This window comes from Prionailurus bengalensis, chromosome E1 (assembly GCF_016509475.1).
Source record: "Prionailurus bengalensis isolate Pbe53 chromosome E1, Fcat_Pben_1.1_paternal_pri, whole genome shotgun sequence".
Taxonomy (NCBI): domain Eukaryota; kingdom Metazoa; phylum Chordata; class Mammalia; order Carnivora; family Felidae; genus Prionailurus; species Prionailurus bengalensis.
Window position 1 is genome coordinate 42749556 of NC_057347.1, and position 27032 is coordinate 42776587.

A 27032-nucleotide genomic window follows, 5' to 3' on the forward strand; every position below is an offset into this window, starting at 1 on the left:
TTCAGATCAACACTTTATTAAGCACCCACGACAAGTCAGGTTCTGCGCCAGAAACACAGAGATGAACAGTCCCTACCCTCTAGGGGCTTACAGTCTAGTAGGAGAGACCACTCAGCTTTTGGCAGATTACAGTTCTGTGGATTAAAGTAAAACACGGCAGAGGGGAGAGAAGGAGGCTATCCCAGAGCACCTGACCCAGCCGGGAGCTTCAGATGGTGCTTGAGCTGGGAGTTAACCCACTGCAGAGAAACAAAAGGTATTCTAGGTAAGGGAACAGCACAGAGAAGGCACAGGGGCAAGAAACAGCCTGCTGCGTGTGGGCTACCAAGAGTTCAGGGCAAAGAGGACACGGAGTGGGAGGCAGACTGGTGGCAGGTGGTGAGCAGGTGTGGGGAATGCGGGAGAAACGCCAAGGTGGGGCAGTGGGTCATCCCCCGAGGGGCCCAGCTACAGCATTACCTACGAGGGAGTTCTCACTGCATCCTGGCCCAGGGCTTCAACCTAGAGAATCCTGTCCGAAGGTGGCAGCCGTTGGTCCAAAATTATTTCCCTGCTCCACATGGCAGGTTTCGGTCATGATGGGGCATGTGCTTGGAGAGGGTTCAGGCCCCAGGGAACCTCCCAGCTTAAACACTGCCAATGGCCACAGAGAGAGTGCTTCTCACCCGCACCCCCAAGAAATTGACACAGTTTCCCACCATCGCTTTCACGCCCCATCACAGATACCATTCCATAGGTGGTTCCAGAGGGAGGGGCCCGAGGGAAGGTGAGGAGGAGTATCTACTGACAGAGGGCTGTTTCTCTGCCTCAGACAGGATGCACTCCAAAGAAGGGTCGGCCCAGTGCAGGACTCAGCCCAGATTCACAGGGCGTGTGTGCTGAGGGGCTAGGGAGGAAACAGGATGCAGTTGTTACCTGCTTCAGCCTCTGAGGAGATCCAGGCCTGGGGCCTCCTGCGCTGGGAGTGCCCAGCTAGGGGGAGGGCAGGAGGTAGCGGGCGAGCAGGTAGAGGAGGCCCGCAATGCCGGCTAGACCTGTCAGGACCCCCAGCCTCAGTGGCAGGTACTCCAGGGAGCGCTCCAGCTCAGCATGCAGGAGGATCACCTGGCGTTTGGTGACGCTCCACTCCCCCGAGTTGTCTAGGACGTGGTGGGCCATGCGGGCCTTGTCTTTCAGGGGCAGCTGGGCCTTGATCCGGGCCTCCGCGTCCTCGCGGTTCAGGTGGTTCCGCCGCATCAGCCGCGCCAGCTGTGTGTCCCGGTCACTAAGGACAAGGCAGGAGGGCTGCTCAGGCATTGTAGGCCCCAGCCTCCCTCCCGCTGGCGAGTGACAGGGGCGGGCAGCCCCTTCCCTCAACCCTCTTTCGGGCCCACAGTCAGGGAGGGGGGCTACCCCCGCCTCACCTCACTCTCTGAGGACCCCGGCAGCATGGCGGGCTACCTGAGCCCCTTGGCGTAAACAGCAGGGGGAAGGGCTGCAGCAGCTGTTCTCTGCCATCTGGGGTCCTGCTGCCTTGCCACTAGGCCTGAGATTTCCCAGTTGTAAGACGGGAAGATCTGGTCATCTGGCATCAGCTACATCCTGGATCCCTGGACGGGTGACCTTTACTGAAAGGCCTGTGCCCGCCAGCCGACCGCTTCCTATAGTTCCCCTGGGGCTTGGGCCTGCCGCGTCCCAAATAGCTTCCCGAGCCACCGCAAAGACCCCTCTCCTTGCTTCACCACCCCCACCCCTTCACATTTAGAGCCGAGGTGGTGGCTGCTGTGCTCGATGCCAGTGACAGAGGGGGACAGGCAAACCCCAAGGTGCTTCCCCTTAGAGCAAGGACTTGAGAGCTGGATCTGGTCCTTGGGACAGCGCTAGGCACCGCAGATTAAGCCAACCACCAGCCAGTCGCCTAGCTCCAAAAAAAAATTCAAAGAAAATACAATGAAAAAAAGAAAGAAAGAAAGAAAGAAAAAAAGGGCCACCTGGCTGGCTCAGTCAGTACAGCATGCAACTCTTGATCTTGAGGTTGTAAGTTCGTGCCCCGCAATGGGTGTATAGATTACTTAAAATCAAATAAAATCTCAAACAAACCAACCAAAGGAAATTCAAAGAGTACGTCTTTCGCCCCCTCCGATATTACCACCTAGGTCCTTCCTCGGGAAACCCCCATCTTGCCTTTGGCTACACAGGAACCACCAGGCTATCCCGTGGGGTCGTCTCAAACCCCTCTCTAGCTCTATGGCTGCCCGAGCCCCTCGGTGAGAACAAGAGGGGGTGGGCTGCTGCAGCTGTTCTCTGCCATCTGGGGTCTCTCCGCTTTGCCACTAGGCCTGAGTTCTCCCAGTTGTAAGAGGAGAGGATTTGATCACTACAGTTTGGTCTCCACTTAGGCGTGGCCTAGACCAGAGGCCCTCCTGGGATGTGTCTTCTGTGGACAGACACAACCTGAACACCAGTTAATTCCAATGCCACTCAGAACAGAAGGCTCCAGAAAGTCATTTCTGGCTGGCCAATGAGAGAAGACCTTGTAGAAAGATGGCATCTATACTGGCCTTAAAAATAAATAGGACTTCTCATCATTTCCTTTGTTATGGGGGCAGCATCCTCTCAGGGTCGTGGGGCCGGCCCCTGTGTGGCTAAGAGCAAGGACTGCATCTTAGGGACACTGCAAATCTGGGGCTGCGGAAATCTGGGTGAAAGCACGGAGGGGGCTCGGGGCCACCTGTGAGGGCACATCCTTAGAAGGTGTGGGCCTAGAGCAGAGGGCTTCCTGGAATGGGAAGGCAGGGCTCCCAGACAGCCTTTCCTGGGGCTCAGACACAGCCCCATATGGTTAGTTTAAGGAATGATGCTATTTATGGTAATAAGATTTTTACCCAAACACTTACTCCTCAGTTGGCAAATTCCTCAAAAATGTGAATAATCATGTTTCAGTATAATCACACTTTGGTAAATGCCCCATATTATTTCAAAGGCACAAGGGATAGTCGGATAGTTAAATGAATCCATGAGGGGATCTTTAGTTTTGTAAAGTGTAAATCTCTTTTATGAAATGCGAATAATCACTCATTCACATGTCTCCAGCCTCTCTCAAACAGCACCCGGGATTCCAGCAAAGGTTCCTCTGGCTGATGAGCGGGCCTGAAGGATCTGTAGAACAGGCTGAATCTGGGGGCGCCCGGTTGGCTCTGTCAGTTAAGCATCTGACTCTTGATTTCAGCTCAGGTCATGATCTCACAGTTCATGAGTTTGAGCCCCACATGGGGCTCTGTGCTGGCAGTGCAGAGCTCGTTTGGGATTCTCTCCTGTCTCTCCCTCTGCCTCTACCCCACTTCCTCTCTCTTTCAACATAAATAAACTTAAAAAAACAACAACAAAAAACAGGCTACCACAGCTCTCTCTGCTCTTAGTGAACAGACAAAGCTGGAAGGAAAGTGTGGCGAGAGAAAGGTGACAGGGCAGGCGTGGGTCTTCTGGTGACTGCAGATACGACCAGTGTTCTCACCTCTACTGGAAGATTCCCCCACCCTTTTCTGATCCCTTGGTGCAAAGTTCCAATTGTATTAAGACCCCAAGGCAAAGTCTTCATAGAGCGTACTTGGCCTCAGTTGACAGTCTTTCACAAACAGGGCCTAAAGAACCCAGAGAAGCTGCAAGTTTACAGGGGAGATGTGGGCCAGCGGGGGAGCTATGAGGATGTCTGAGTCCCTACACTGGGCTCAGCAGAGTCAGACTGGGCTTTAAGTGGCAGCCTCGGTGGGCAGCTGCGGGGGAGGGCAGGGTTATGCTTAGGGCATGAGCACTCCGGGCCCCACCTCCCGTGTGCTAGGAGCCTCCCACGCACCAGTCTCTGGAGAGCCACCCTGTGCCCAAAATACCCACAGAGCCAAGTGCCCACCTCTGTGTCTGTTGTACTTGTGGGTGGCATCCAGGAAGCTTCTGGGAGGCAGAGACACCCCGCAGCCTCATCTACTCTCACCCCACTGGGACTGTGACTCATTTTCTCTGACAGTCTGATCTGGCTCTGTTTGCCAAACCTAGATTCTGGTTTGCTTCGTGTCCTGAGGGATTCTGAGAACAAAGCTCCTTCCTTAGTTGGACTCTGACAGATCCCTCCCGGCAACCGTCCATTCACAGGCGCTGCCAATGGGTGACCCTGGACACCCCCTCAAGTAGCTTCCCCCTCAGGTTTTCTCTTCTATAACTCAGAAGCATCAACTCCTGCTCGGGAGACCTCATGCTGAAAGGTAAATTGAGTGAAGTAATAAATGTGGGAGCTGTCTGAAAAATTGAGAAATGCTAGAGGAGGGAAAAGGGATCCAGTGACTAACAACATGGTAGCTCAGGGCATCGGGGCCCAAGTGCCCCCAATGGCCAGCAGGGGGAGCCCTTCCCAAGCAACTAGGGAAACCTGGGGGCCTTCACTTCCCACGCCTACCTGGGGCATATCTGGGTCAGGCACAGAAGTGGTACCTACAGTCTCTGGACACAATCGCCCGAACCCCCAGTGCCTCCAGGTCGCCCAGTGGAGTAAGGGCAAAGCGATGTGGGCCATTTCTCAGGTACACGCTTTACTCCGGGGGCCCACCTTTCCAGCCTTGGTCAGGCCTGGCCCTGACACACACTCACCAGTACACGACCACTGTGTGCTTCATGTACTTAAGCAGCTTCTTGGTCTCAAACAGCAGGGGGATATCCAGAATCACATAGCGATATCCTGGGGAGAAGCCAGGAAACCCACAGTTTAATTTTGCAAACAAACACTGTGTTAGGTTAGGGAGTAGAGGTGAAGCCGTTGGCCCCTACCATTGAGAGCTCTCTAGCAAAGGGGAGACCTTGCAAGGATAGGCATAACCTGAATGCTGGCCGGTTCTGATGGCATCCATAACAGAATGCTACAGGGTCACTCCTGACCAGATGAGCAGAGAAGACCTTGCAGGAGGGATGGCGTTTATACTGGTCCTGAAAACCAGGTGGGACTTCTGATACTTGAACATGAGTTTCCTGAGGTGAGGGTTCCAGGAATGGGGGGAACCAGCAAAGCGTGCGGAGCAGCGAGGTTCTGCTTCTCTGGCCGTAGAGGCCTCGCACGATGGGCGACGAAGCTGGTGAGGTGGTCAGGGGAGGCACAGAGGGTTGAGTTCGCCTTGACCTTGAACCTAAAGAGTTGTTATTTGTGAGCAAGGAAATGACACAGCCAGAGTTGGAGGAGACTGGGGAGTTTCCAGGAGGAACCTGGCCCTTTCTGCCCTATGTCACCCATCTTTGCTAGAAAAAAACAAAAAACAAAAAAACAAACAAAAGTGCGGCTCTCTGTTAAAGAAGAGTCCTGCATGGCTCTCTCCACCAACTCTTCATAAAAGGCTCATCTGCGGGCAGCAGTAGTAGCCCCAAAAGGAAAGAGGCTGCTTCTTGGCACAAGAGGTGGCCTCCAGCCAGGGATGGCAGAGGCTGGTCTGGAGGTGGTGGGCGGTTATGACTAATAAAATATAACTTGCTCCAGTGAGGGAAAAGGCACTGGCTGGCCCTCCCAGTACGAGCCAAGGCCAGTCAAGACCCACAGTGAGAGGGCGGGTGCCCAGGCTGCCCACACAAAAACACCATGAGCTGCACACTCCCAGTTCCCTTCGGGCCAGCGTCCCCTGTGTATGTGCAAAACGCTGGCGGGGGACTGGGAGCAGTGAGAGAAAGGGATGGGCGCTGCCTCTGCCCACAGACGCCCGCCTGGCCGGGATGGCCTCCCGCCACAAACACTTCCAACCAGAGCCAGACACACATCACACCGGTTTCAGGGGGGTCGTGGGGAAACCGGCACTCCGGGTGACGCAGGAAACAGGGGAGAGGACCCAAGCTGCTGGCTTTCCTGCTCCCCACTATCTGCTGCTCAGAAAGCCCAAGAAAAACCTTCAGCTGAATGAGGGGGTTAGGATAGTGGGCTCCGATGACACGCCTGGGTTTGCAGCCCCCCGCTTTCCCATGTGACTTTGGGCCCCTTCACAAACCTCATCTGTGAGTGAAGGCCACGTCCCTCACCGGAAGGTGGTAAGGACCAAGTGAGCGAAGGCATGTAAGCCACTTGGCGCCTCCTCACCCAGACGTTCCCCAAGTGCTCCGTAAATGATGGTTATTATTACCACCATTCCCTGGAAGAAGGGGGGCCGTTCAATGCCCCCGTTCCCCTCCCAGCTCAGAACAGGAGCCAAGACCAGACCTTCTCTGGGCCTCTTATCTCCCTTTCCTGCTCCGCCTCACCTCCCCTCTCCCCCCCCACTGTCCTTTCTCCTCGGGCCCCTCTCGGGAGCTCAGCTCGTGGCCAGCTCTATGGTTCACCGGCAAAGGGCTATTCAGCTGTCACATCCCTCCTGCTTGATAAGCTCTGCAAACTATCCTGACTCTATTAAGACATCCGTCTGCCTACACAGAGACCTCCCCAACAGCTGGTGATCTTATCTGACGTTTGATTATACCAACTTTGACAGTTGTATTTGTTATACTCATCAGGGAAAAACTGGGACTGTGGAAGCCACAGCTGTCGTCCCCATTTTTCACCTTATCGAGCTGAAAAGAGCTTTCTAGCTTTTATTTAAGTGGCGGTGGTTGGGGAGAGGGGAGGCTGGGTGGATGACACAGCAGGGGAACTTTGGAGCGGGTGACATTATCCGATGCTTAATTTCAGAAGGGGAGAGCCGCTGTGGCCTCAAGGCCCTGCAGATGTACTTGTAACTGGCCAGGGAGCGAATGCGAAAGGGCAGGACTGAAAGGCAGAAGGCTTCGCTCCTGGGTGGGGGACAGGAGGGGTCCTGGCGCAGACACAAGAGGCAGGACAAAGGCAGAAAGAGTCCAGAGACGCTCCTTGAGGGAAGAGAGAGGGAGGGGGGCCTGCGGCAAGGGGCTGAGATGCAGAGCAAGCCGGTCCAGCAGGGAGAATGTCTGGAGCCCATCCCTGCCCTGGCCAGAGCAGGGGAAGAGGGATGGGGGCGGGGGAGGTCAACGTCATGGATGCCTGTCATCTCTTTTCTTCTGAAGGGAGGTACGGGCCAGAGGAATGTGGAACCTCTCCCAACCCTACATAAGAACTTGATGCGTGAGAGAATAAAATAAGGCGTTTGGCCAAGATCATAGTGCACAAGCCAGGAGAAAACCTAGAAGGCTGCCCCATGCCCTCCAAGAAGGGAAATCTCTGCATCATGATTGATGATGGGGAGACAAACAGCCAGGCCTTCCACTCTGATGCCCGGGCAGGCAGACACGTCTGCCAAAGGCTGGTGGGCAGATCTACAGGGCCCCTCGGCCAACTTTCCCGCCCGATCTCATGCCACTGCTCTCTGCTCCTCCACTGCTGGTGACTGACCCCATCCTGCATGATATCAGGTCACCCCTGCCCAACACCGTCCTATAGAACAGGGCTGGCACCGTGGCTATAGCTTGGGAAAGGCTGACAACCTCTACTAGAAGTTTCTTGCCAACTGAGCACAGACTCTGGCTTTTCACTCTCCTTTCTTTCAGTCCTGGCACATGTCAGGCTAACTCTCTCCACTGAGCCCTAGCCCCAAAGGATTATCCTCTGCTTAGAACCCCCCACCCTGCACCCGCCCTGGCCATCTGGGACCCTCCCCAGTGTCCAGTCTGTAAGCTTTCCCAGGCAGCTCGACCAGCACCAAATCTGACTTTGACCGTGGGTTATACTGTGTGGTGATCGACAGTCACTCATGTGGACTCGGTTCCCCTAACAGTTTCTCGAGGTTGGCATTATTAGCCTCACTGTGGAGAGGATGGGCTGGCTCACTCAACAAAGTCACACAGTTAGACGCTGTGAGACCAGGACTTAAACTCCAGTCTCCAGACTCCATTATTCGTCAGCTGGTATTACTCCCATCCCTGCCAGAAAAATCAACTTACTTCCTGGGGATCGCGGCTCAAAAGCCTCAAGTGTCTCTTCTCATTCAATTGTCAACCTCTTTAAATGCTGAGGGACATGTGTACCTTTCCTCGGGGGTTGGCACAGGGCTCTGCGTGGGGGGTGCAAAGGAACAGTGTGAACTTGGCAGCCAGGACAGCCAGCGCCTCTGTCCCTGGCCAGACTTTCTGCAGCGGAGGAGGGCCCTGGCCCTGGAAGGAGAGGGCTCTGCCTCACCTGTCCCAGGCCCTGGCTCTTACCCTGGAGGAAGTACTTGAAGGTCTCCTTCATCATTTCCTTGCGGATCTCAGGGTGGGTGATGGTGTTGAGTAGATGCCGCCGGTCGGGCTGGTTGAAGATCAGGTCCCCTAGGACCTTGCGATCGATGTTACCATTCTCCAGCAAGACCTCGGTGCCAAAGGCCTCCACGATGCGCCGGTGGGCGGGGTATCCTGGCTGGACAACTGTGGCATGAGGAGGGGGCTGGGTCACTCTCCAGAGCCTCCAGGCTAGCCAGAGGCCCCCGAATGACTAGGGGCAAAATGATGGGGGAACCCAGGGGTGCCTCTTTCAGTTGGACAGAAAACGAGAGGAGGGAAAGCAGTTAAGGAAGACAGCAGAGTGCACAGAACCCCTCACGTTGGTCACAAGGTGAGGTGAAGGAGAGGGGAGAGGAAATGGAGCGGGGAGAGGGGAAGTGAGGGGCAGGGAGCAGGAAATCAGACCAGGCCTGAAGGAGAAGGCTGCCCCCTCCTCCGAGGCCTTGAAAGGGCTTATAAAAAGGTGAGATAGCGGCGCCTGGGTGGCTCAGTCGGCTCAACGTCCAACTTCAGCTCAGGTCATGATCTCACAGTGGTGAGTTCGAGCCCTGTGTCGGGCTCTGTACTGACAGCAGGCCTGGAGCCTGCTTCGGATTCTGTGCCCCTGTCTCTCTCTGCCCCTCCCCCACTCATGCTCTGTCTCTCTCAAAAATAAACAAACATTAAAAAAAACCTTTTTTTAAAATAAATAACTAAAAAGGTGAAACAAAGATGAGACAAGATGGCAGAAAGGGGCGCAGGGGAGTTGCTGTGCACACCCCACCCACCACCTTCCAACTCACCGTGCCGGGCGATGACGTCAACATCAACCACCGCACAACCCAGCTGCTGGAACACCTGGATCACCGAGCTCTTGCCTGAGGCGATGCCCCCTGTCAGGCCCACCAGGAACATCTTCCCAGGAAAGAGGAGGCCAGCGAGAATGCAGAGCCGGGAGGCGGGGAATTACCGGAGTAGGGCACGCTTGGCTGGCTGGGATGGCCCACCCCAGGAACACCAGAACGACCTGCCCCGCCTGTGGACGACACCAGGCCTGATAAGTGTCATGCCCGAATGACCCGGGGAGAGGGAGGCACAGGAAGGGAAGGGAGACGCAGCCTGCCCACGCAGAGTGTGGAGTTCTGAGCTTGGGGAACTCTGGATCCATCCGAAGATGGAAAATTCTCTCAGGACAGGCCTCCAGCAGTCTTAAGAAAACACTCATAAACAAGGCAAACCAACACGGTATAAATTTAGCAACCAAAATGCCGAGTAGGCAGAGCAAGGTCAGGTGCTGCAACGCAGAGTGCTTTCTGGAGGCGGGGGTACCCGCTATAGGCGAACTTCCCATAAGAAGGGCACACCTGTCCCTCCGTGGTGAACCCAAGGCACTTTCCAGATGCCCACAGAGCTCCCCTGTCTCTGGCCACTTTGTAGTCTGGGACACTGAGGCTCACAGGGAAGAATGTCCTCCCACCCCCCACCCCCCCCACCCCCCAGCACCAACACTAAGACCGTCTAGGTGGCTAGTTTAGACAGAAGAATCCTCTCTCTTCAACCAACAAGTGGCCCAGACAGGAGAGCTCAGCGGAAGCAGTGGCTGGTGGTGATTAGGCCTGAGGTTTAGAGGAGTATGGATCTTGCCCAGGAGGAATGTGAGGGAAGGATGACAGGCTGCGGGAGAGAACTTGGCGTTGGAATTTGCGGCTCTCTCAGACTGAGCAGCAGCAGCATAGAGGAGGTGAGGCGCATGGGCCTTTTCAGATCCAGTTCCTCCACTTACAATGCTGTGCAACCCTGGACAGGTCGCCTGTCTCTCGGAACCTCAGTTTTCTTGTCCATAACATGGGGGTGATGGAACCTATCTCATAAGGCTCTTTGCAGACTGAGAAAATGCCTATAAAGCCCTTCACGCAGTAAGTGTCCGGTAAAGGAAGTGAGGACGGGAGGCAGGCGCTGAAGTCACACCGCGAGGCACAGAGACTAAAAGAGACGTTCATGAAGTTACGTCCCCATTCTTGCAACCTCAGACTATCTCACAAGAGACTTTTTCTTGTAAATGTTTATTTTTGAGATTGAGAGAGAGACAGAGAGAGAGGAGCACGAGCTGCGGAGGGACAGAGAGAGGGAGACAGAAGATCCGAGGCGGGCCCTGTGCTGACAACAGACAGCCCAATGCAAGGGCTCAACCAAACCGCGAGATCATGACCTGAGTCAAAGTCGAATACTCAACCGGCTGTTCCACCCTGGCACCGCTCACAAAAGACTTTTTTCAAGTCATGTTGCATTTTGGGGAGTAAACGGGGTTACCAGGTCTTGGAGTCTGCTCCCAGGTTAGAAGAAATTAAAGTGAAGGTCAGGCCTCTCCCACCCCTCCCTGAGCATCAAATCACTTCTCTAGGACCTTGAAATCTGTCATGGGTTTTGCTGGTTTTTTTTTTTTATACATAAAACGGCAGATTTACTGTCCTAATTACACTTTGCTTGAGCTTATACCGAAATGAGTTTGCCTCCCCTGAGGACACACCAAGTGACAGGGGGAGGCAGCTGCTCGGATGTGGGTGGTGGGGGGACCAGCCCAGAAGTTTAAATCTGCCCAGGCTCGTCCTCCCAGGGCAGCCAGGGGCGGAGAGAGGAAAATACCCACTAGAGTCGTCATCCAAATGGAGAGATCTAACTCAATTATTAAACGGTTTACGAAGCAGCGCTCCTCAATCTGGGACTGGCGTCGCCCCCAGGTGGTCTCCCTCCAGCTGACACAAAGAAGACTTAAGGACAGGGTTCAGTTGTCAAAAAAAATTTTTTTTTGTTCACTCAGCTGAAGCTGTGAAATGGAAAACCCAGCAACAGCATTGTAATCCCAGCTCTGTGCTGTTGTCCCTAAAGTCGCGAGCTTGCTTCTCCTCTGCAGAAGGCCGGTCTGAAAGCATGGGAGTGGGACCTGAGGACAGGTGGTGGCTGAGGGACAGCGTAAAGGCCAAAAACCCACTGGCCTCTGGCCCCTCATTGCTGCAAGCAAGCTACTGTCACCTGGTCATCCAACTTTGCCAGACGTGGCTGAAGGGGCCCCGAAGAGCATGGGACCCCAACTCCTGCCCTTTCACGGGACCAGGACCCCTCCTGAGACACACCGAATCACAATCTCTAGCGATCGAGGGGCGCCCGGGTGGCTCAGCGGTTGGATGTCTGACTCTTGGTTTTGGCCCCAGTCACGGTCTCACGGTTCGTTGCGTTCGAGCCCCACATCGGGCTCCAGGCTGACAGCAAGGAGCCTGCTTAGGATTCTCTCTCTCCCTCCCTCTCTGCCCCTCCTCCACTTGTGCATGCAGGTTCTCTCTCTCTCTCTCTCTCTCTCTCTCTCTCTCTCTCAAAATAAATAAATAAACTTAAAAAACAAAAAAAAGAATCTCTAGCAATGGAGCTGCCTTGGCAGTTCTGTGTCACAGGCTTGGGATCGACTCTAACTCTTCATTAAGGACCAGAGAGGGGAAGGGACTTACCCAGGGCCACAGCTATTAATGGAGCCCTGAATGGAATTCAGGCCTCCCACCTCTGAGTCTAGATTCCTACCTTAACGTACTCAGGGAATGAAAGTTTAATTTATCTTTAGAGTTAGACAAAAGAAGGACAGTGAATCTGGCTCTAAGCGGATCGGTTCAGAACCAAAGCAAGATGATTTCTAGATGATCGTATTGGTGCTCTCCCTCTGCAGGATAGGCGTGAGGTCTTATGGACAGCAACCAGAGCACAGATGGAAATTCCAGGCTCAGCTCTGTCCCAGACTCCTGGGGCAACCTAATGAATCTCTTCCTTTCTCTGTGCCTCGGATGACCATCTGTGGAAACAGACCAACAGCTGCTTGGCCTCTGTCAGGAAGGCCAAGGGGATGAAGGAGCACATGCCCTGGGAGGCCGTGGGCCCCTGGCTGAAAGGGGCCGGACAAATACCAGCTGTTCCCGTCCAGTAAGCCCCTCCATAACTCATTCCTTCACCAAGCGCTGACTGAGCACCTCTGCGCTTTGCAGCTCCGCGCCGGGGACTCTCGGGTGACCGAAGGAAAACTTAGGTCTTGCCTCTCAGGAAAACTGGAGGGGGAGACAGTAACAAATGAAACCAGCCAAGAAGAACACAGCACCAGCAGGTGAGCCAGAGTCGTCGTGTGGTACGCCCCCTGGGCCTGGGTGCGTGCATGTGCGTGCGCATGCGTCTGAGTGTGGCAGGGAGCACCCCTCCAAGCTTGGCCAGGAGGAAAAGAAGGCTGAGGTTTCGACTGCCTCTGAGTCTCACCCAGACCTGTCTGGTAGCTCCTCCCCAGGCACCCAGCGACAAGTGACCGCCTCTTTAACCCGTGTTCCTGACCCTCTTCCTGCTCTGGCTCAAAAGTCCTTCTCCAGGATCCACTTATTTCCCCTCATTCCACTGCCATTTACACGCAGGCAGTGAGAACCTCACAGCAACTCCTAAACCTGGTCCTGATCTGAATCCCCTGTGAAACTTCAGAAAAGGGACAGAAACCCAGGCTCTACCCTAGCGTCCCAGCCAGCTGGGCACCAGAACCGCTGCTAAAATGGAAGGTTATAGACTGGAAGTCGAGAAGCCTGGGTCTCAGCCCCTCGGCACTCTGCCATAAAGCTGTGTGACTGCCATAAGCCTTCTAATCAGCCTGGCCCAGGGTGGTTAAGTGCTCCATAAATAACAAATAGCTCATCCCCCAAATGTCTGCCCCTGCCCTATCCTGTCTCCAAACCTGTAAGTAAGGGGCTGATGCTAACAGGGCATCAGCCCCAGGGGAGGCTGTGAGGCACATTGGGGCTCTCTTCCTCCTTTCTGTGGTTCAGCACTTCCCAGAGCAGTCCATAGAGGCTCGCCCTGGGTGACCAGTGATTGACAAGACCGCTGGTGGCCTGGGAATCCTCCTCAATACCAAAAGCTGTTCCCAGAGCTGGCTTGGCTGGAAGGGGAAGGACGACCCCAAGTCCCATGGTAACAGAGAAAAGCTAATGCCCAGTACAAGAGACATGGAAGCTGGATTCTGGGAAGTAATCCCAGTCCTGAATTCATGAGCAAGGCAGGACTCCAACCCCAGGGGAGCCACAACCAAATCCTTTCTTCTCCCTCATTCTCCCTGTCAGGGGAAAGACGGCAGGGTGTAAAGGAAAGGGTAGGGACTTGAGTCACAGAGGCTGGGTCTGCAGCCTGTGAAGTGAGGATCAAATTCTATTGTGCTCTGTAAATGGGGGAGGGGCCCCTTTCATTGAGGTTCCCCAAACCTGCCTTTCATTTTTTACCTCTTGGGCCCCAACAGCCTAGAGAAGACGAAGAAAAAAACATTCAAGGAGGAATAGTCTTGGGGCACCTGGCTGGATCAGTCAGTGGAGCATGTGAGTCTTGGTCTCGGGGTTGTGGGTTCGAGCCCTACATTGGGTATAAAGAATAGTTAAAAATAAAATCTTAAAAAAAAAAAAAAAAGTCTCTCTTGGAATCTTCTCTGGCAGTGTTTCTTAGGGAAAAATGAGAGCGGGCTGCTGGCTTCTCCATGGGCCTCTAGACAAAAAACCCCATGGCCTTGGGTTGCTGGTCCTACTTCTGACTCCACTGGCCCCACCCTATGAACCTAAGTCCCATCACCCTGTGCCCAGACCTCTGCAGTGGCCTCTTGACTTGACTCTCCAGTCCCCTGCCTAGCTTCTCCCAAGACAGCCAGGGCCATGGCTTAAAGTGGACTTCTGATCACGTCACTTAAAACCTTCACTGCCTTTGGGACGCCTGAGTGGCTCAGTTGGTTAAGCGTCCAACTCTTGATTTTGGCTCAGGTCATGATCTCACGGTTGTGGGATGAAGCGCCACACTGGGCTCCATGCTGACAGTGCCGAGCCTGCTTGGGATTTTCTCTCCCTCCCTCTCTCTGCCCCTCCCCAACTCGTGCTCACTAGCTCTCTCAAAATAAATAAACAAACTTAAAAACAAACAAGCAAAACCCCTTCACTGCCTTCTTCCCTCGCCTCCTAGCCCGCCCCTCTTTGACCTGTCTGCCCCCCATCAAGGAATTTGTTGCACGCCGGCCTTCTGCCCCCGAATGCACAGTCTCTTTCCCTCCATGTGCAACACTGTTGCCCCTGCCACCACCAGTAGTGCCCCAGGCACCACTCAAAGCAAGAGTAGAGTGCCTGCCCCCTCCGAGCAAAGCCTCCACGCTACTGCGGGAGGAGCGGGTGTAAATAATCTGCTCACAATGTGTGTGGTGAGGTTAGCGGGGAGCATATCCAGAGCGATAGGGGTCGCTGTCTTCGGTCAGGACCACGGAGGTCAAAGTGAGGACCTGAAAGCAGTGAGAGGGCACCACAGTTCCACTCAGAGCAGCCTTGTCCACCCGCCGACTCAGATCAGGCCCCCGACCTCTCTCTGCGCCATTCTTTTCCTTCCCTGTACCCATCGTGTTTGTATGACCGTTTTCAACGTGTTAGATAAAATAAGCTCCACGAGGCCACCCACCATGTCGTTTGTACCCCTCTGTCCCCGGCACCTAGCATAGTGTCTGCTGTCTATCCATCATGCACCAGGTGAGTAATACTGCTCAAGGTACTCGACCATATTCTTTGACTCAGTTTCTTCACCTGTAAAATGGAGCTAATGGCACCCACCCTGAGTACCTGTGAAGAGTAGAAGAGGTCATACATGTAAAGTGCTTACAACAGTGCCAGCACTCACCCATGCTCCCTGTTAGTTATGAGAAAGTGTATGAAAAGTCTTTATAGAATGAATGGCTGGATGGTTCCGTGGAAAAAATACTTGGGGTTGCATTCTCCTGTCAGTGGCAAGGGGGAAGCTAGAATCAATCTCCCAGCCTGCTCCCTTTTCCATTAGAATATGCTGCTTGAGGCTAGTAAATCCCTCCTGGGGGGTAGAAAAAAAAGGAGATAAACAAAACACCCAATGGGTTAAACAGAATAAGAAACTGATACTTGAATGGACACTCTTTTTTTTCCTCCCTTGGGAGAGCTCAGGACTTAAGTTGGAAGCCAGTTCTGTTTCTTTGTGTGTCCCAATCAACAGCCCCAACCTGCTTGTGCTGGGGCCAGGACCTGGCTCCCTCATTAGCTTCCAGCTTCCTTTCCTCCTCCTCCTGCAGCCTCCCAGGATTTAACATTGGGCATGCCTGACCTGCCAGACACTTCTCCTTCGAATCGCTTTCCAAAAGGGATGTATCCATTTTGCTTCAATGATCAATATAATCATTCATGAAAACGAGTCATTCCCCACCTTGGGACCCAATTATTTTCTCATGGAACCAGAGGTTGCAAAAATATATTGTTTTCCAGTTAACTAGTAAGTGCTATTTTTATCTATGGTTTCCCCACTCCTAATCTTTCATTATTGGTGAGAGGCTGCTGTTTAAACCTGAGTCCAAGTTCTCGTCTGCTAGGCCTATTAAGTCACTACCTCCTCCAAGCTGCCAATTACCTGGAGGGAGCCACAAGAGAAGGTGTTGGCGGTAAGTCCTCCTCTCCCTTCTCCTCTGCCAACACCAAGGGAAGGGGAGGGAACAGGTCACTCTTCTCGAGCACTCTCCAAGCACAAACCATCAGTCCAGGGAGCTTTTATGTGTGGGCAGGGAGACTGTTTGCACTGGACTACTATGCTGGTGCTTATGCAGAAAAAGGATCACAGGGAAGACCAACTCTCACGGGCTTCAGAGTCATGGGGGCCTCAGCTGGGGTCTCAGCCCTGTCCCTTAACTAGCTGTGTGGCCTCGGGCAACTTCAGCATTGTGGGCTTACTTCCTTGCGTATAAAACGTGATTAATAATGACTACTCATGGGTTTTATCAGGATTAAATGATGTAACGTATGTCACAGTCACCTCATCTTCCCCAGCGTGTGTGACACATCAGTCATTGCAATCAACTCCACCTGCACCCTTTTGGTTGCTCAGGCCAAAAATTTTCGTGTCCTCCTGGCTCCTCGCTCACAATCTTCATCCCGCTCACTAGCGCCCCCTGCTGGCCGTGCCCACCCTGCACCTGCACAACCCAGCTAGACACCACAGGGTCCATCCACTGGCATTGTGCTCCTGGATTACTGCAGTAGTCTCAGAGAAATTCTCTTATTGCCACCTTTGCTCCCCAACTGTTGTCTATTCACAATACAGTATCTAGTGTGACTCTTTAACAATGCAAGTCCGGGGACGCTGGGTGGCTCAGCCGGTTAAGCGTCCGACTTTGGCTCAAGTCATGATCTTGTAGTTTGTGAGTTCCAGCCCCTCGTCGGGTCTGTGCTGACAGCTCAGAGCCTGGAGCCTGCTTCAGATTCTGTGTCTCCTTCTCTCTCTGTCCCTCCCCTGCTCACGCTCTCTCTCTCAAAAACAAATAAACATCAAACAAAATTTTTTAATCCAAGTCCAATAATTTCACCCCTCCGCTCAAAACCCTCCAATGGTTCCTCTCTCAGAGCACCAGCCAAGCCTTCATAGGGTTCTACAGGGGCTTCCGGGTGGCCATGGGCATCTCTCCCGACATGTCCTACCACTCCCCTCCTGATCTCAGCCCTCCAGACACACTGGCCACCTTGCTGTTCCTTGACTATGTCGAGCACACTCCCACCTTGGGCCCTTGGACATATTGTTCCCTCCAGATGGAAAGCTCTTCCTCCAGAGGGCTGCATGGCTTACTTCCCTCCTCACCCTATCAGAGACTGTCCTGAATAGCACCCTCATTTCACTCTCTAGTCTCCTCACCATTCCACTTTTCTTCACAGCAGCTATCAACTTAGCACCACCCAACATGTTCAATATCTTCATGGTCATTTATTGTAATCTGCCTCTACCCAGAATCTGGGCACTACTGTATCCAATGTGCTGAAAACAGGGCCTGACAAGTAGAAGACCCTCAAAAAGTATCTGTTGAATGAACACATAAAGCACAGCAGGAAAATGTCCAGCTCATAGGTGAGCAGGAACTCAACATTAACTATTTTAAAGTAAGAGCATACCTGTTTCAGAAAGCCTACTATGGGAATCACAAAATCTTTTCCACATCACTTCCCACCCCTACATTTCTGGGCTAACAATTTCTTGGGCTCACAGATGAGGAAACTGAGGCAGAGAGTACATAGGAAGGCGAGGTTTCCAGCAGGCAGGAAGTAGAGTATAAGAGTAGCTGCCCACCATTTGAGCACCATCTACGTGCCAGGGATATCCCTCATCTTGTCTGATCAACACAACAACCAGTAGGTTCTCTGGTTCTTTCCCATTCTAAAGGGGAAGAAATGGAAGTTAAAAAGAAGTTAGAAATTTGCCCATCAGAGTTCTAGGCGATCTTCACACTGGGGAATGAGAACCCCTGAGGCATGCATGAAGCTCTTCCAAGGGGCACAAAGGCACAGTTTAGGAGGAATAAATTTCCACCTGAATGCCCCCTGCCTCTTCCTCTGGAAGCAGACCAGCTCTGGAATGTCTTCATCCTCTCCCTTCCCAGGTCCCCCTTTCACCCTCCCCCATCTCCTAGGTTTCAAAGAAAGACACAACTAGTCACCCATGCCAAATCTTGCAAAGGTGCACTATCCCTAGTGCAAAATTACCCTGGCACCATCCAGGAGCACTTTGAAACATCAGTATTCACGCGGATATGTGCCTGCCCATAGTCACAACATAAATCTTCCTGCTGAGTCAGGTGGTTTCCAAATCTTTGCCTTCAATAGAGTTAAAGGAGGACCTAAAAGAACTGTCTGCCGGCAGGTCATTAATAACTGATTTCAATGACAGCTCACTGTGATATTTTGGCCTGTAACTCAGAGGGTGTTCAAAGAATTAAGTAATATTACCACAACAAAATGCCTTCAAGTCCTGCATATTTATTTACATGAACAGACTTCTTCAGTGCTTACGGCCATGAATAAAATCTCTGCTCATTCTAGCAAATATACATGGATGCACACATGAACTTTACAAAGTTCTACTCAGCTTATTAAGAGAAGCATTTCAAATAAAACTTAGGTTTTTGACAATTGATCAAAACCAGTTTTGATCGACTGTGTATTTTACAACTATAAAAACTCAAGTCAAAAGAAATTGTTTAATATTATGACCACAAGACAATTTTCAAAACTGTTTTAAATATTTGTTGTTTGTTGCAGAGATGTAGGACGACAAACCAAAGGCTTTCAAAATCTATCATACGAGAAAAAAATTCTGTGGAGGAAATTAGGTGGAAATATAAGTTCAAGGAAAAAAAATAACAATGTAAAATTTCAAAGGTTAAATAAAAACTGGTTTGTATATTTTTTTTTTTCCCCAGAGGATAAGGGAAATCAAATCACTATGGTATTGAGATTCCACTGCACAGGTTAAAATGCCTGGTGTAACAGTTTTATTTTTAAAGTGTCAATATTTATACAATTAACCAGAAATCATATCCTTTGCAACTACTGAAACTTTCAGAGAAAATTTTTAGTTATCTGAAAATGTGCCAGTGGGTAGTTTCCAAAACAAAACAAAAGTTCACTGCTTGCCTGCCTTCAGTTATCAACCTTAATCTTTTCTCCTAAGGCAAGGCACCAAGAAAGGATCTGAACCCTTTAAACATATTACCCAGGAGGACAGGTTCAGACCTTGCACAAGACATAAGAGAATCCGGTGGGAACTTAGGGCCCTGCTCAAAGAAAACCACCCCAACCAGCCAGTCTGCTTTGTATTCATCAGCCAGAGTTCTAGCATTTTGCCTTTCCCAAGACCTAGGTCTGCACCCAGCCAAATCCATCTGATTTATTTAGGTAAAATCAGCCATCACCACCCCTCAACAAAGGAAGGAAGGAAGGAAGGAAGGAAGGAAGGAAGGAAGGAAGGAAGGAAGGAAGGAAGGAAAGGGAAGGAGGAAAGAAGGAAGGAAGACGCTGAAAACCCGTATTCAAGGCTTCTATTTTTCCTCATCTTTAAAATTAGGACTTAATGTCAAGATTCATTCGGGTGATAATTTTCCCATAACTAAGAGAGGAAGAAAACTTCATAAGCTAATTCAATGACAAAGGTCTCCACTGGGAACTAGGCGTAGAAAGAAAAACAGGAAGCCAGGCCACCCTCTTTACAAGTGAATGAGTGGGAATCCACCATGCCACCCAGGCCTGGTGTGCGGGTGAGGGGAATCTTCCCTAAAACTTTATACCCAGTCCAGCCTCCCGCGGAAAAGGAAAGTGGCGGTGATCACTCAGCAAAACAGCAGCTACCCAGCAAAGCACTTTCATTCCGCCCGCTCCCAGATGAGCAAACTGGCAGTCGGAACGCTACTCGAGTTCACATAACTGGAAGGCGCAGACGCTGGATTCAAAAATCAAACAGGTCTGACCACAAGTTCTGAAGTGTAGTGACTTTGGACTGAACCTGGGTTTGAAACCACAATCTCTGCCACAATTTTAGTTGTAAACCTTTCTTCATCGCCACAGATGTAAACAGCACCCTGTTTAGTCCGGTTGTTGCCAAGGCAACGAGTCCTGGATGCAGAAGTGCTTGACCCAGGGGCTGCTACACAGTACGTGCTCAACAAACGGTCGCCAAGGTTTGGGGGCGAGGGGAAGGCGCGTACTGTCTGCCCCATCGCGCAGCACGCCCGGGGAGCCTGGGGCGGTGCTTCTGAGCACCCAGAGCCAGGCCCGGCGCCGGGACAAGTCTCGGGGGGTGGACTCAGCTCTCTGAGCCGGAAAGAACAAACCAGCCCCGGGACGCCACCGTCCCGCCCACCCACTCCCCGGGGCACGGCCGTTTCCACCCCACCCCGCGCGGCGCGCTACGTACCCGAGGCCTCTGACCCGGCCTGGGGCGCCGTCGCTCGCCCAATCTCAGAGGGGCTTACTGGGTGGCTCCCGGCGGGCAGGCGGGGCCTCGGGAGGGCGCGCACGTGGACCGGACGTCCGGCCGGCGGAAGGGGGTGGGCGGGTCTGGAGAGGGGTAGGCGGGGAAGTCGCACCGTCCGGGAGTGCTGGGCCGGGTGGGAACCTTAGGGTTCCTGTTCTGTCGGAGCCAGAGTCCTCCCAAGCCGAGGAAAATAACCTCGAAAGTACTAGTTCCAAAGTCAGGCCTTGGCAATCACTAGCTGCGCAACCTCTGGGAATGGCTGCGGCAGTTAACTGAGCACCTCCAAACTTCAGCCTCCTTAAGAGCCCTCTAGAGGCCTTAACGCGTTGAATTTTCACAATCCTTCAGGTGGGTACTGTCACCATCCCCATTTCACACAAGAGGAAACTGATTTTTATAGGTTAATCCATTTGCTTTCTTACAGTGTCAGTTGGTTGCAGAGCTCATTCTGTACAAGCCTAGCAAGTCACTTGCTCGACTAAAGTATAACGATTGCTGCTATACTTGTTGAAAGCATTAGAAATACATAAAAACATCTAATGGTGCCTCACATATCGGTGGGTCCTTAATTACCCTGCTTCCTTTCCCTCTCTCTAAACTGTACCTCTACTCTCTGCTTCCTTTAAAGTAGGAATCTTGCCTATTTCCACCACCAATAAATATCCCCAAGCGCCTAGAACCGTGCCCAGCACAGTAGGAATCTGATACATTGAAGAATGAAGTAATTCAACATTTTTCTATGACTACTCCAGTCTCTGACACCCTTCTCCCTAATGTCACCATCACCTAATAAATAGGATTGTATCTCATGATCAAAGGGCCCATTTGGTTCAAACACCAATCCAGTGTTTGAAATCTCCTCCACATCATCTCTGGGGTCTATACTTAGCCATGTCCAGTGTCAGGGAACTGTCTTTCAAGGTAACTTCATGATGTCTTTGAAGTCCAGTCCTGACACTAAAAGTTTTTCCTTAGGTAATACAATATCTCCCCTTGTTCTAATCCATGGGGTCAGGCAGAACAATTCTAATTCCTATTCCATAGGGCCAGATCTAATGGCCCTGTTCCCTTCCTGAACCAAACAATTTACAGATACCCTGGCTTTGTGGTTCTCAACTTTTCCCCTACTCCTGACACATCCGAGGACTACACAGACTCCCATCATTAATCATGGCTGCCATGGCAATGACAGGGATAGGACTATGCCTTCACTCTTTCAAATTATCAAGTTCTTCCTGGAGCATGTTGCTAGGAACCCCTTATAGATGATCCTGCTTTTCCCAGATACTGCCTTACAGTATTGTGATCTATTGGCATACAGGCCAGGGGCTTGTCTTTTAAGTAGGCATCCTTGTGGTTCAATGGGCCAATAGTAGCTTCATCTCTGCTCTTCATCTCTGCAGAGATGATCCCACAGGAAAAGTTGAAGGATGCTGCAGGGGCTTCAACTCGGGCACAATCTTGAAACTGAAGCTCCACGTTGGCTGTTGGGAGGTGATGCCATCAACGATTTTTTTTTCAGCTCAAGCACATATCCTCCTTTATTCAGGAGGGCAATAATAAAGTGGCTCTAGCTGCTTACACGGTCTCACTTCATCCTGACAATGACCTGTATCTCCGTCACCTCTGTGTCCTTGGCATTAAGCATGATGCATGGAATATAGTACCACTTCAAGTTGTTTGATGAACAACCCTCTGAGTCCAAGAGAGATGACTCCTTTGACTCCTGGGTCTTTGACTCTTGGTTCTTGAAATTAAACTACTTTCTGTATGTTTATTTTAAATAAATATTAATATGCAATTAAATTTATACCATACCTTACAAATACCATTAATATTTATTCTTTATTAAACAGCTTAAAAAAAAAAAACTCTCATAGGTTGTCACCAGCTGCAAGATAAAGTCCAAACTTCTTAGCCTGAAACTTAAGCCCTTCTGTGACCTGGCCCCTGGGGACCCCCTCTCCACATATGTCCTACTGTATGTTCTCCATTGAGAAAAACCCAGGAGGAAAGTGATTTAGTTATTGCACCAGACTTCATGTTAAAACACCAGATGCAAGTCTGAATTCCTACTAAGTAGCAGTGAAACTTTGGACAAATCCTTGAACTTCTTGTTCTCTCATTGTAAAACTGGAATAACAATTGCCCTGCTCATTGCACAGCATCAAACAAGACCGTTGATGATAGGGATCAAAGGAAATAGTGTGCTAGCACATTCTGTGAGCAATAAAGCACCGTCCGAACACAATAGGTCACCGTACTGTGTGTTCCTGTTCTCTGCCCTTTACTTGTAATGTTTCCACACCTGAAGCTCTTATCCCTTCCTTCTCACCACTCATATATTAAGTAATGCAACAAATATTAATTGAGGGCCTACTCCGTGCTGGCCCAAGGGATATAGAGGTGAGGAAAATCCAATGCACTCTCTCCCTTCGTGGAACAGTGTCCTGTTCCAGGAGGAACCACAGGGAAATGGTTGCAAACTGTATAACCACACAGTAAACAGAAGTAAAACTGCAGCTGTGATTCCAGCTCAAGGGTGGATCCACACAGCCCCCAGAAATTATAATGGAGGATCCGGCACTCAAGTTGCCTCCAAGGCCAAGCTCAAAGTCTGCCTTCTCCAGGAAGCCTTTTCTAACAATGCTACTCACTCCAGAGACCTGCACCCCTGCCCCACCCCAAACTTCAGTTAACTTATCTATCTAACTCATTTAATCGTACCCAGTCGGGCCTTGGTATTTTGTTTTCAAATTGCACCTGCTTTTCCCAATCTCACTGTAAGTGTCTTCTGGGCAGGGAATGACTGCTACTCTTAAGTCCCACAGATTTAAGCCACGGAAGGCTGGACCCACTGTGTTCCAGGCCCATGTGTCAGGGGCTGTCATAGGAAGGAAGGGTACCCTTCCTAAAAGTGAGCTCCAGAGGAGCCGGGAAGCTACCAAAGACCATCTCCCTGTCCCTTATTCGTGACTGAGCCCACCAGCTCTGTTCTTCAGAGGAGAAGCACTCCCTTCCCTAGGACAGCCAGGCTGCTGCCTAGTATGATCTTTCTCCAATAAAAGTTCGATCCTCTCTCTCTCCCCAGCTAAAAATCTTTTAGCAGTGAGGCGCCTGGGTGGCTCAGTCAGTTGAGCATCTGACTTTAGCTCAGGTCACGATCTCACGGTTCCTGAGTTTGAGCCCTGCATTGGGCTCACTACTGTCAGTACAGAGGCTGCTTCGGAGCCTCTGTCCCCTCTCTCTCTGCCCCTCCCCCTTCTCTCAAAAATGAATAAACATTAAAAAAAATCTTTCAGCAGCTTCCTAAAGTCTTCAGGATAAAGCCCAACCCCCTCAGCATGGCATCCATGTCCCTTCCTGTTTCCACCTCCTGACTGCCTCTCCAGTCTCAACCTCCAAAATGCTCATAGCATTCTTGCTGCAGTACCTCAGAAGCATCCCGGTCTCAGGCAGCTGGACTCCCTCTGCCCCTGCCCTTCCCGTTTATCTGTGTCTCCTTTGAAAACTCAGCTCAGTGGTCTTTTGGGTCCAGAACCCCTTTCCCCAGGTTAAGGGTCCCTCCAGGCTCCTGCTACATCTGGTGTTCCCACTGTCTTACACTGAGCCACAACTGTCAGTCTGTAATAGCTGCCAACTTGTAGAGTGAACCCGGGAGAGGGACTGTGTTGTTCTATCCCTGACTCTCTAGTTCCTGCCATGGAACTCACAGGTGGTGAGCGCTCTGCGGTGTTGAATAAATGAACCACAACCTGGCTCAGGCTCTCCTAGGCCCATTAGAAGAAACGGATCTCTGGTAGGCTGGGAGTACAGCAAGGGCCTCGATCTGTGACGGACATCATGAGAAAATTGGTTATCACAGGACATGCTGACTTCCCGGGAAGGGAAATCATTTGTTAGGTATTGACTGTCTTAGATGCTTTAGTGTTTTCTCAGCATTGTCTCATTTTATAGGTAAGGACACTGAGACTCAGGGAGGTTGTAAGTGACTTACCTAAACTCACTCATTAGGCAGAAGTAGCACCAGGATTTAGAGACCAGGGAGTCTGAAGCCTGTTCTCCTAATCACTATATTCTATGGTCTCCAGTAATAACTGTGAAGGGATAACGGGGGTATCCACAGTAGGAGTAAATTCCAGAATTTGTGGCATCTCATAGGCACATTCTTCGGCCACCCTTTGGGCCCTGCTGCACCCCACTGCCTTTGTATAATGCTTCTGCCCAAATGGGGAGGATAGGAAGAGCCAGCACAGCTAGATGGGAGAAGCCTGCTATTTTAATCTGATGAGGCACTCAGGGAGCCGGGAATGTTTACCTTGAAAAAAAGAATTTTAGGGAACCAGGCATTAATTGAAGAATATGTAACAAAATTATCTAGAGGGACACAGGATCGCATGCTTCCACATAATTTCCTAAGGCAGAACTTGGCCAAGTTTCCACCAATGAGAGTTGTCTGAAAGTGGAAGGCTCTCTGTTACGGGGCAGTGGAGAGGAACAAATAGGAGACCTCTTGGAATCCCAAGGAATGACCCACAGACCCAATTTAGGACACTCCACCCTGCACTGCTCTTAGTGATCATTCTGTTCCAATGTGACTAAAAAAAATCACATGTGGCAATATTCAGTTCTAAGTGGTCATTTTTAAAAAGTATCACATGTACTCAATTTCTTTTATTAAAATTTTTTTTTAATGTTTATTTTTGAGAGAGAGTGAGAGAGAGCGTGCGGGCAAGCGGGGTAGGGGCAGAGAGCAACGGAGACACAGAATCCGAAGCAGGCTCTAGGCTCTAAGCTGTCAGCACGGAGCCCGACGTGGGGCTGGAACTCACGAACCACGAGATCATGACCTGAGCTGAAGTCAGATGCTTGACCAACTGAGCCACCCAGGCGCCCCTCAATTTCTTTTCAAAAACGTAACATTTAAATTTTATTATGGAGAAATAATGGACCCTACAAAATCTAAGTGAGGACTCTAACTAAAGATCCTGAGAGAGAGGAAATAAATGCATTTCAGGTGCTCTCAAATTCTGAAATTCTCAGAGGTGCTGGATTCCAGAACTTTGGACTGGTATTTGCATTCTGAGTGTGGACAATCCCATTGCCTGTCTACCTCCCAGGAAAGCTCTCCACCGAACAAAATCTGCTCAGTTTGCAGTAAAATATAAGGCAGTGTCTTTCTTAAGCTCTGAACGATAAGAATGGCAGGGTCCACAGTGGACCCTATAATCACTCTTCCTTGGTCATGTTTTATTAGCTTTCATTCAACCTCTGCATATCTGTGAGAAAAAATACAGGATTGGGAATTAGAATACTAGATTTGGGTTCTGTTTCTGCCACTAGGTCTCACTGTGATGTGATGTACATACACACACACACACGCACACACACACACATATATATTTTTTTTGGCAAGCCCAATTTTCTTAAAGTCCCCTTCCCTACCTACTTTACAAGATCACATGAGTTAAAATAGATGAAACACTTAGACGTTAGGTCCATCTAACACATGTAAGGCTTCGTTATTATTATCTTTGACCTCCTCCTCTGGCCTGCAGCTGCGTACAAGACATCCTATTGACAGCATTCTTGGTCCTGGAGAGATGAGTGTGGGTGACAACTCTCAGTCTGAGCGGGTGTCTTTCCCTTCTAAAGTCAGATATAAATGAGGAGATTATCTGTTGTTTTGGATCATATTCACTTCTGCTCCTGCCACTGAGAAAAATGAAGAACTGACAATATTTATCTCTCTTTTGTCTGGTTTCCCTGAGTCAGATGGGAAGTGTTTCTTCCCACTTCATCCCTCTTTCCATGTTGAAGAGTTTCCCAAAGGCAAAGATCATTTTTTTTTTTTTTTTGGTCATGGAACCCTCTGATGATAAGAACATGTCCTTCCCCTACAACCCACAATCCAACCTGCACGGGTGATCTCTAGAAATGGGAACCATATCTTTGGGCGCTGGCCTCAAGGTTCAGGTGCAATTACTCAATCACAGGGGTGAGACCCAAGGGATTGAAGCATTCAGTTCAGTCAATGCTAAAAATAGATTAAGATGTTACAACTACTTTCTTTCCTTCTTTCATGTTTATTTATTTCTGAGACAGAGAGAGAGCATGAGCGGGGGAGGGGCAGAGAGAGGGAGACACAGAATCGGAAGCAGGCTCCGGGCTCCGAGCTCGAGCTTTCAGCACAGAGCCGGACACGGGGCTCGAACTCACAGTCGCTCAACCGACTGAGCCACCCAGGCGTCCCCAAATTTTACAACTACTTTCTAATAACTGTATCAGACAATGGGACTTTTGCAGTGGTAAAGAATTCAGAGGGCCTAAGGGCAGACAGATCCAAATCTGTATACTGATTTTGCCACTTATTTGCTATGGGATTGTTTACCATTTACCAACCAATCTGGGCTACATTTCTTCCTCCGTGCCAAAGAGAGATAATAATACAATGCACATTCTAGGCTTGATGACAGGATTACATGAGATGTACGAAAAGCCTTAAATACAGACTCTGGCATGTAAAGGCTCATTAGAGAGTAGAGGTGGAGAATGAAAGGGCTACAGTGTAAGCTTCGTGGAGACCAGTACCTGGAGGCCAAGAGGCGGCAAAGCTTGACGGAGCAGTCAGGTTTCCTGACTCAGGATCAGTGTTCCGCATACCACAATCCACCACTTCTCAAGGGGCCTTGAACCACCAACGACCAGGGGACGCCCAGAGTCAAGAGTGAAGAAAGGCAGCCAGGAGCCAACCTGGCTTCTTAAAGCAAAGGCTCTCCAAGAAGGCCTGACGCATTCAGGTTCCCGGTGGGTAGCACCCACAGGGCTCAGTCCTTACTACTTACCCGGGAATGATAACGGTCCTTAACGGCAACCAATAACGGCTCACCTGTGGTCCAGGCACTAGCAAGGGCAAGCTGAGGTCAAACCTTGGATTTTGGCGCCTCATCCCGAAACCCTACGCCTGCATCGAACTACAACTCCCAGCATACCACGCGGCCGCCCCG

General features: G+C 50.9%; 1 protein-coding gene across 5 annotated transcripts; it reads right to left on the reverse strand.

Annotated features, from left to right (window-relative positions):
• Nucleotides 1-27030, reverse strand: DCAKD (dephospho-CoA kinase domain containing). 5 transcript variants are annotated; one of them, XM_043584760.1, is made up of 5 exons: nt 26871-27024; nt 8988-9220; nt 8146-8349; nt 4618-4705; nt 1-1264 (listed from the first exon to the last, which is right to left on the reverse strand). In XM_043584760.1, the coding sequence occupies exons 2-5, from the start codon at nt 9097-9099 to the stop codon at nt 973-975; spliced, it is 696 nt and encodes a 231-aa protein (XP_043440695.1). In that variant the 5' UTR covers nt 9100-9220; nt 26871-27024; the 3' UTR covers nt 1-972. The 5 variants fall into 5 exon arrangements, with proteins under 5 accessions (XP_043440695.1, XP_043440698.1, XP_043440697.1 ...); XM_043584763.1 differs by having other exon boundaries at nt 26915-27017; XM_043584762.1 differs by lacking the exon at nt 26871-27024 and adding an exon at nt 26617-26850.
• Between the last annotated feature and the right edge of the window lie 2 nt (nt 27031-27032).

What these genes read in the sequence shown, in the direction of transcription:
- DCAKD (XM_043584760.1), bottom strand. Translation starts at nt 9,099, where the DNA reads ATGTTCCTGGTGGGCCTGACAGGGGGCATCGCCTCAGGCAAGAGCTCG. An exon ending in TGACGTCATCGCCCGGCACG is followed by an intron (nt 8,350 to 8,987) that starts GTGAGTTGGAAG and finishes CTCATGCCACAG; the next exon opens with TTGTCCAGCCAGGATACCCC. An exon ending in CTTCAAGTACTTCCTCCAGG is followed by an intron (nt 4,706 to 8,145) that starts GTAAGAGCCAGG and finishes GCTTCTCCCCAG; the next exon opens with GATATCGCTATGTGATTCTG.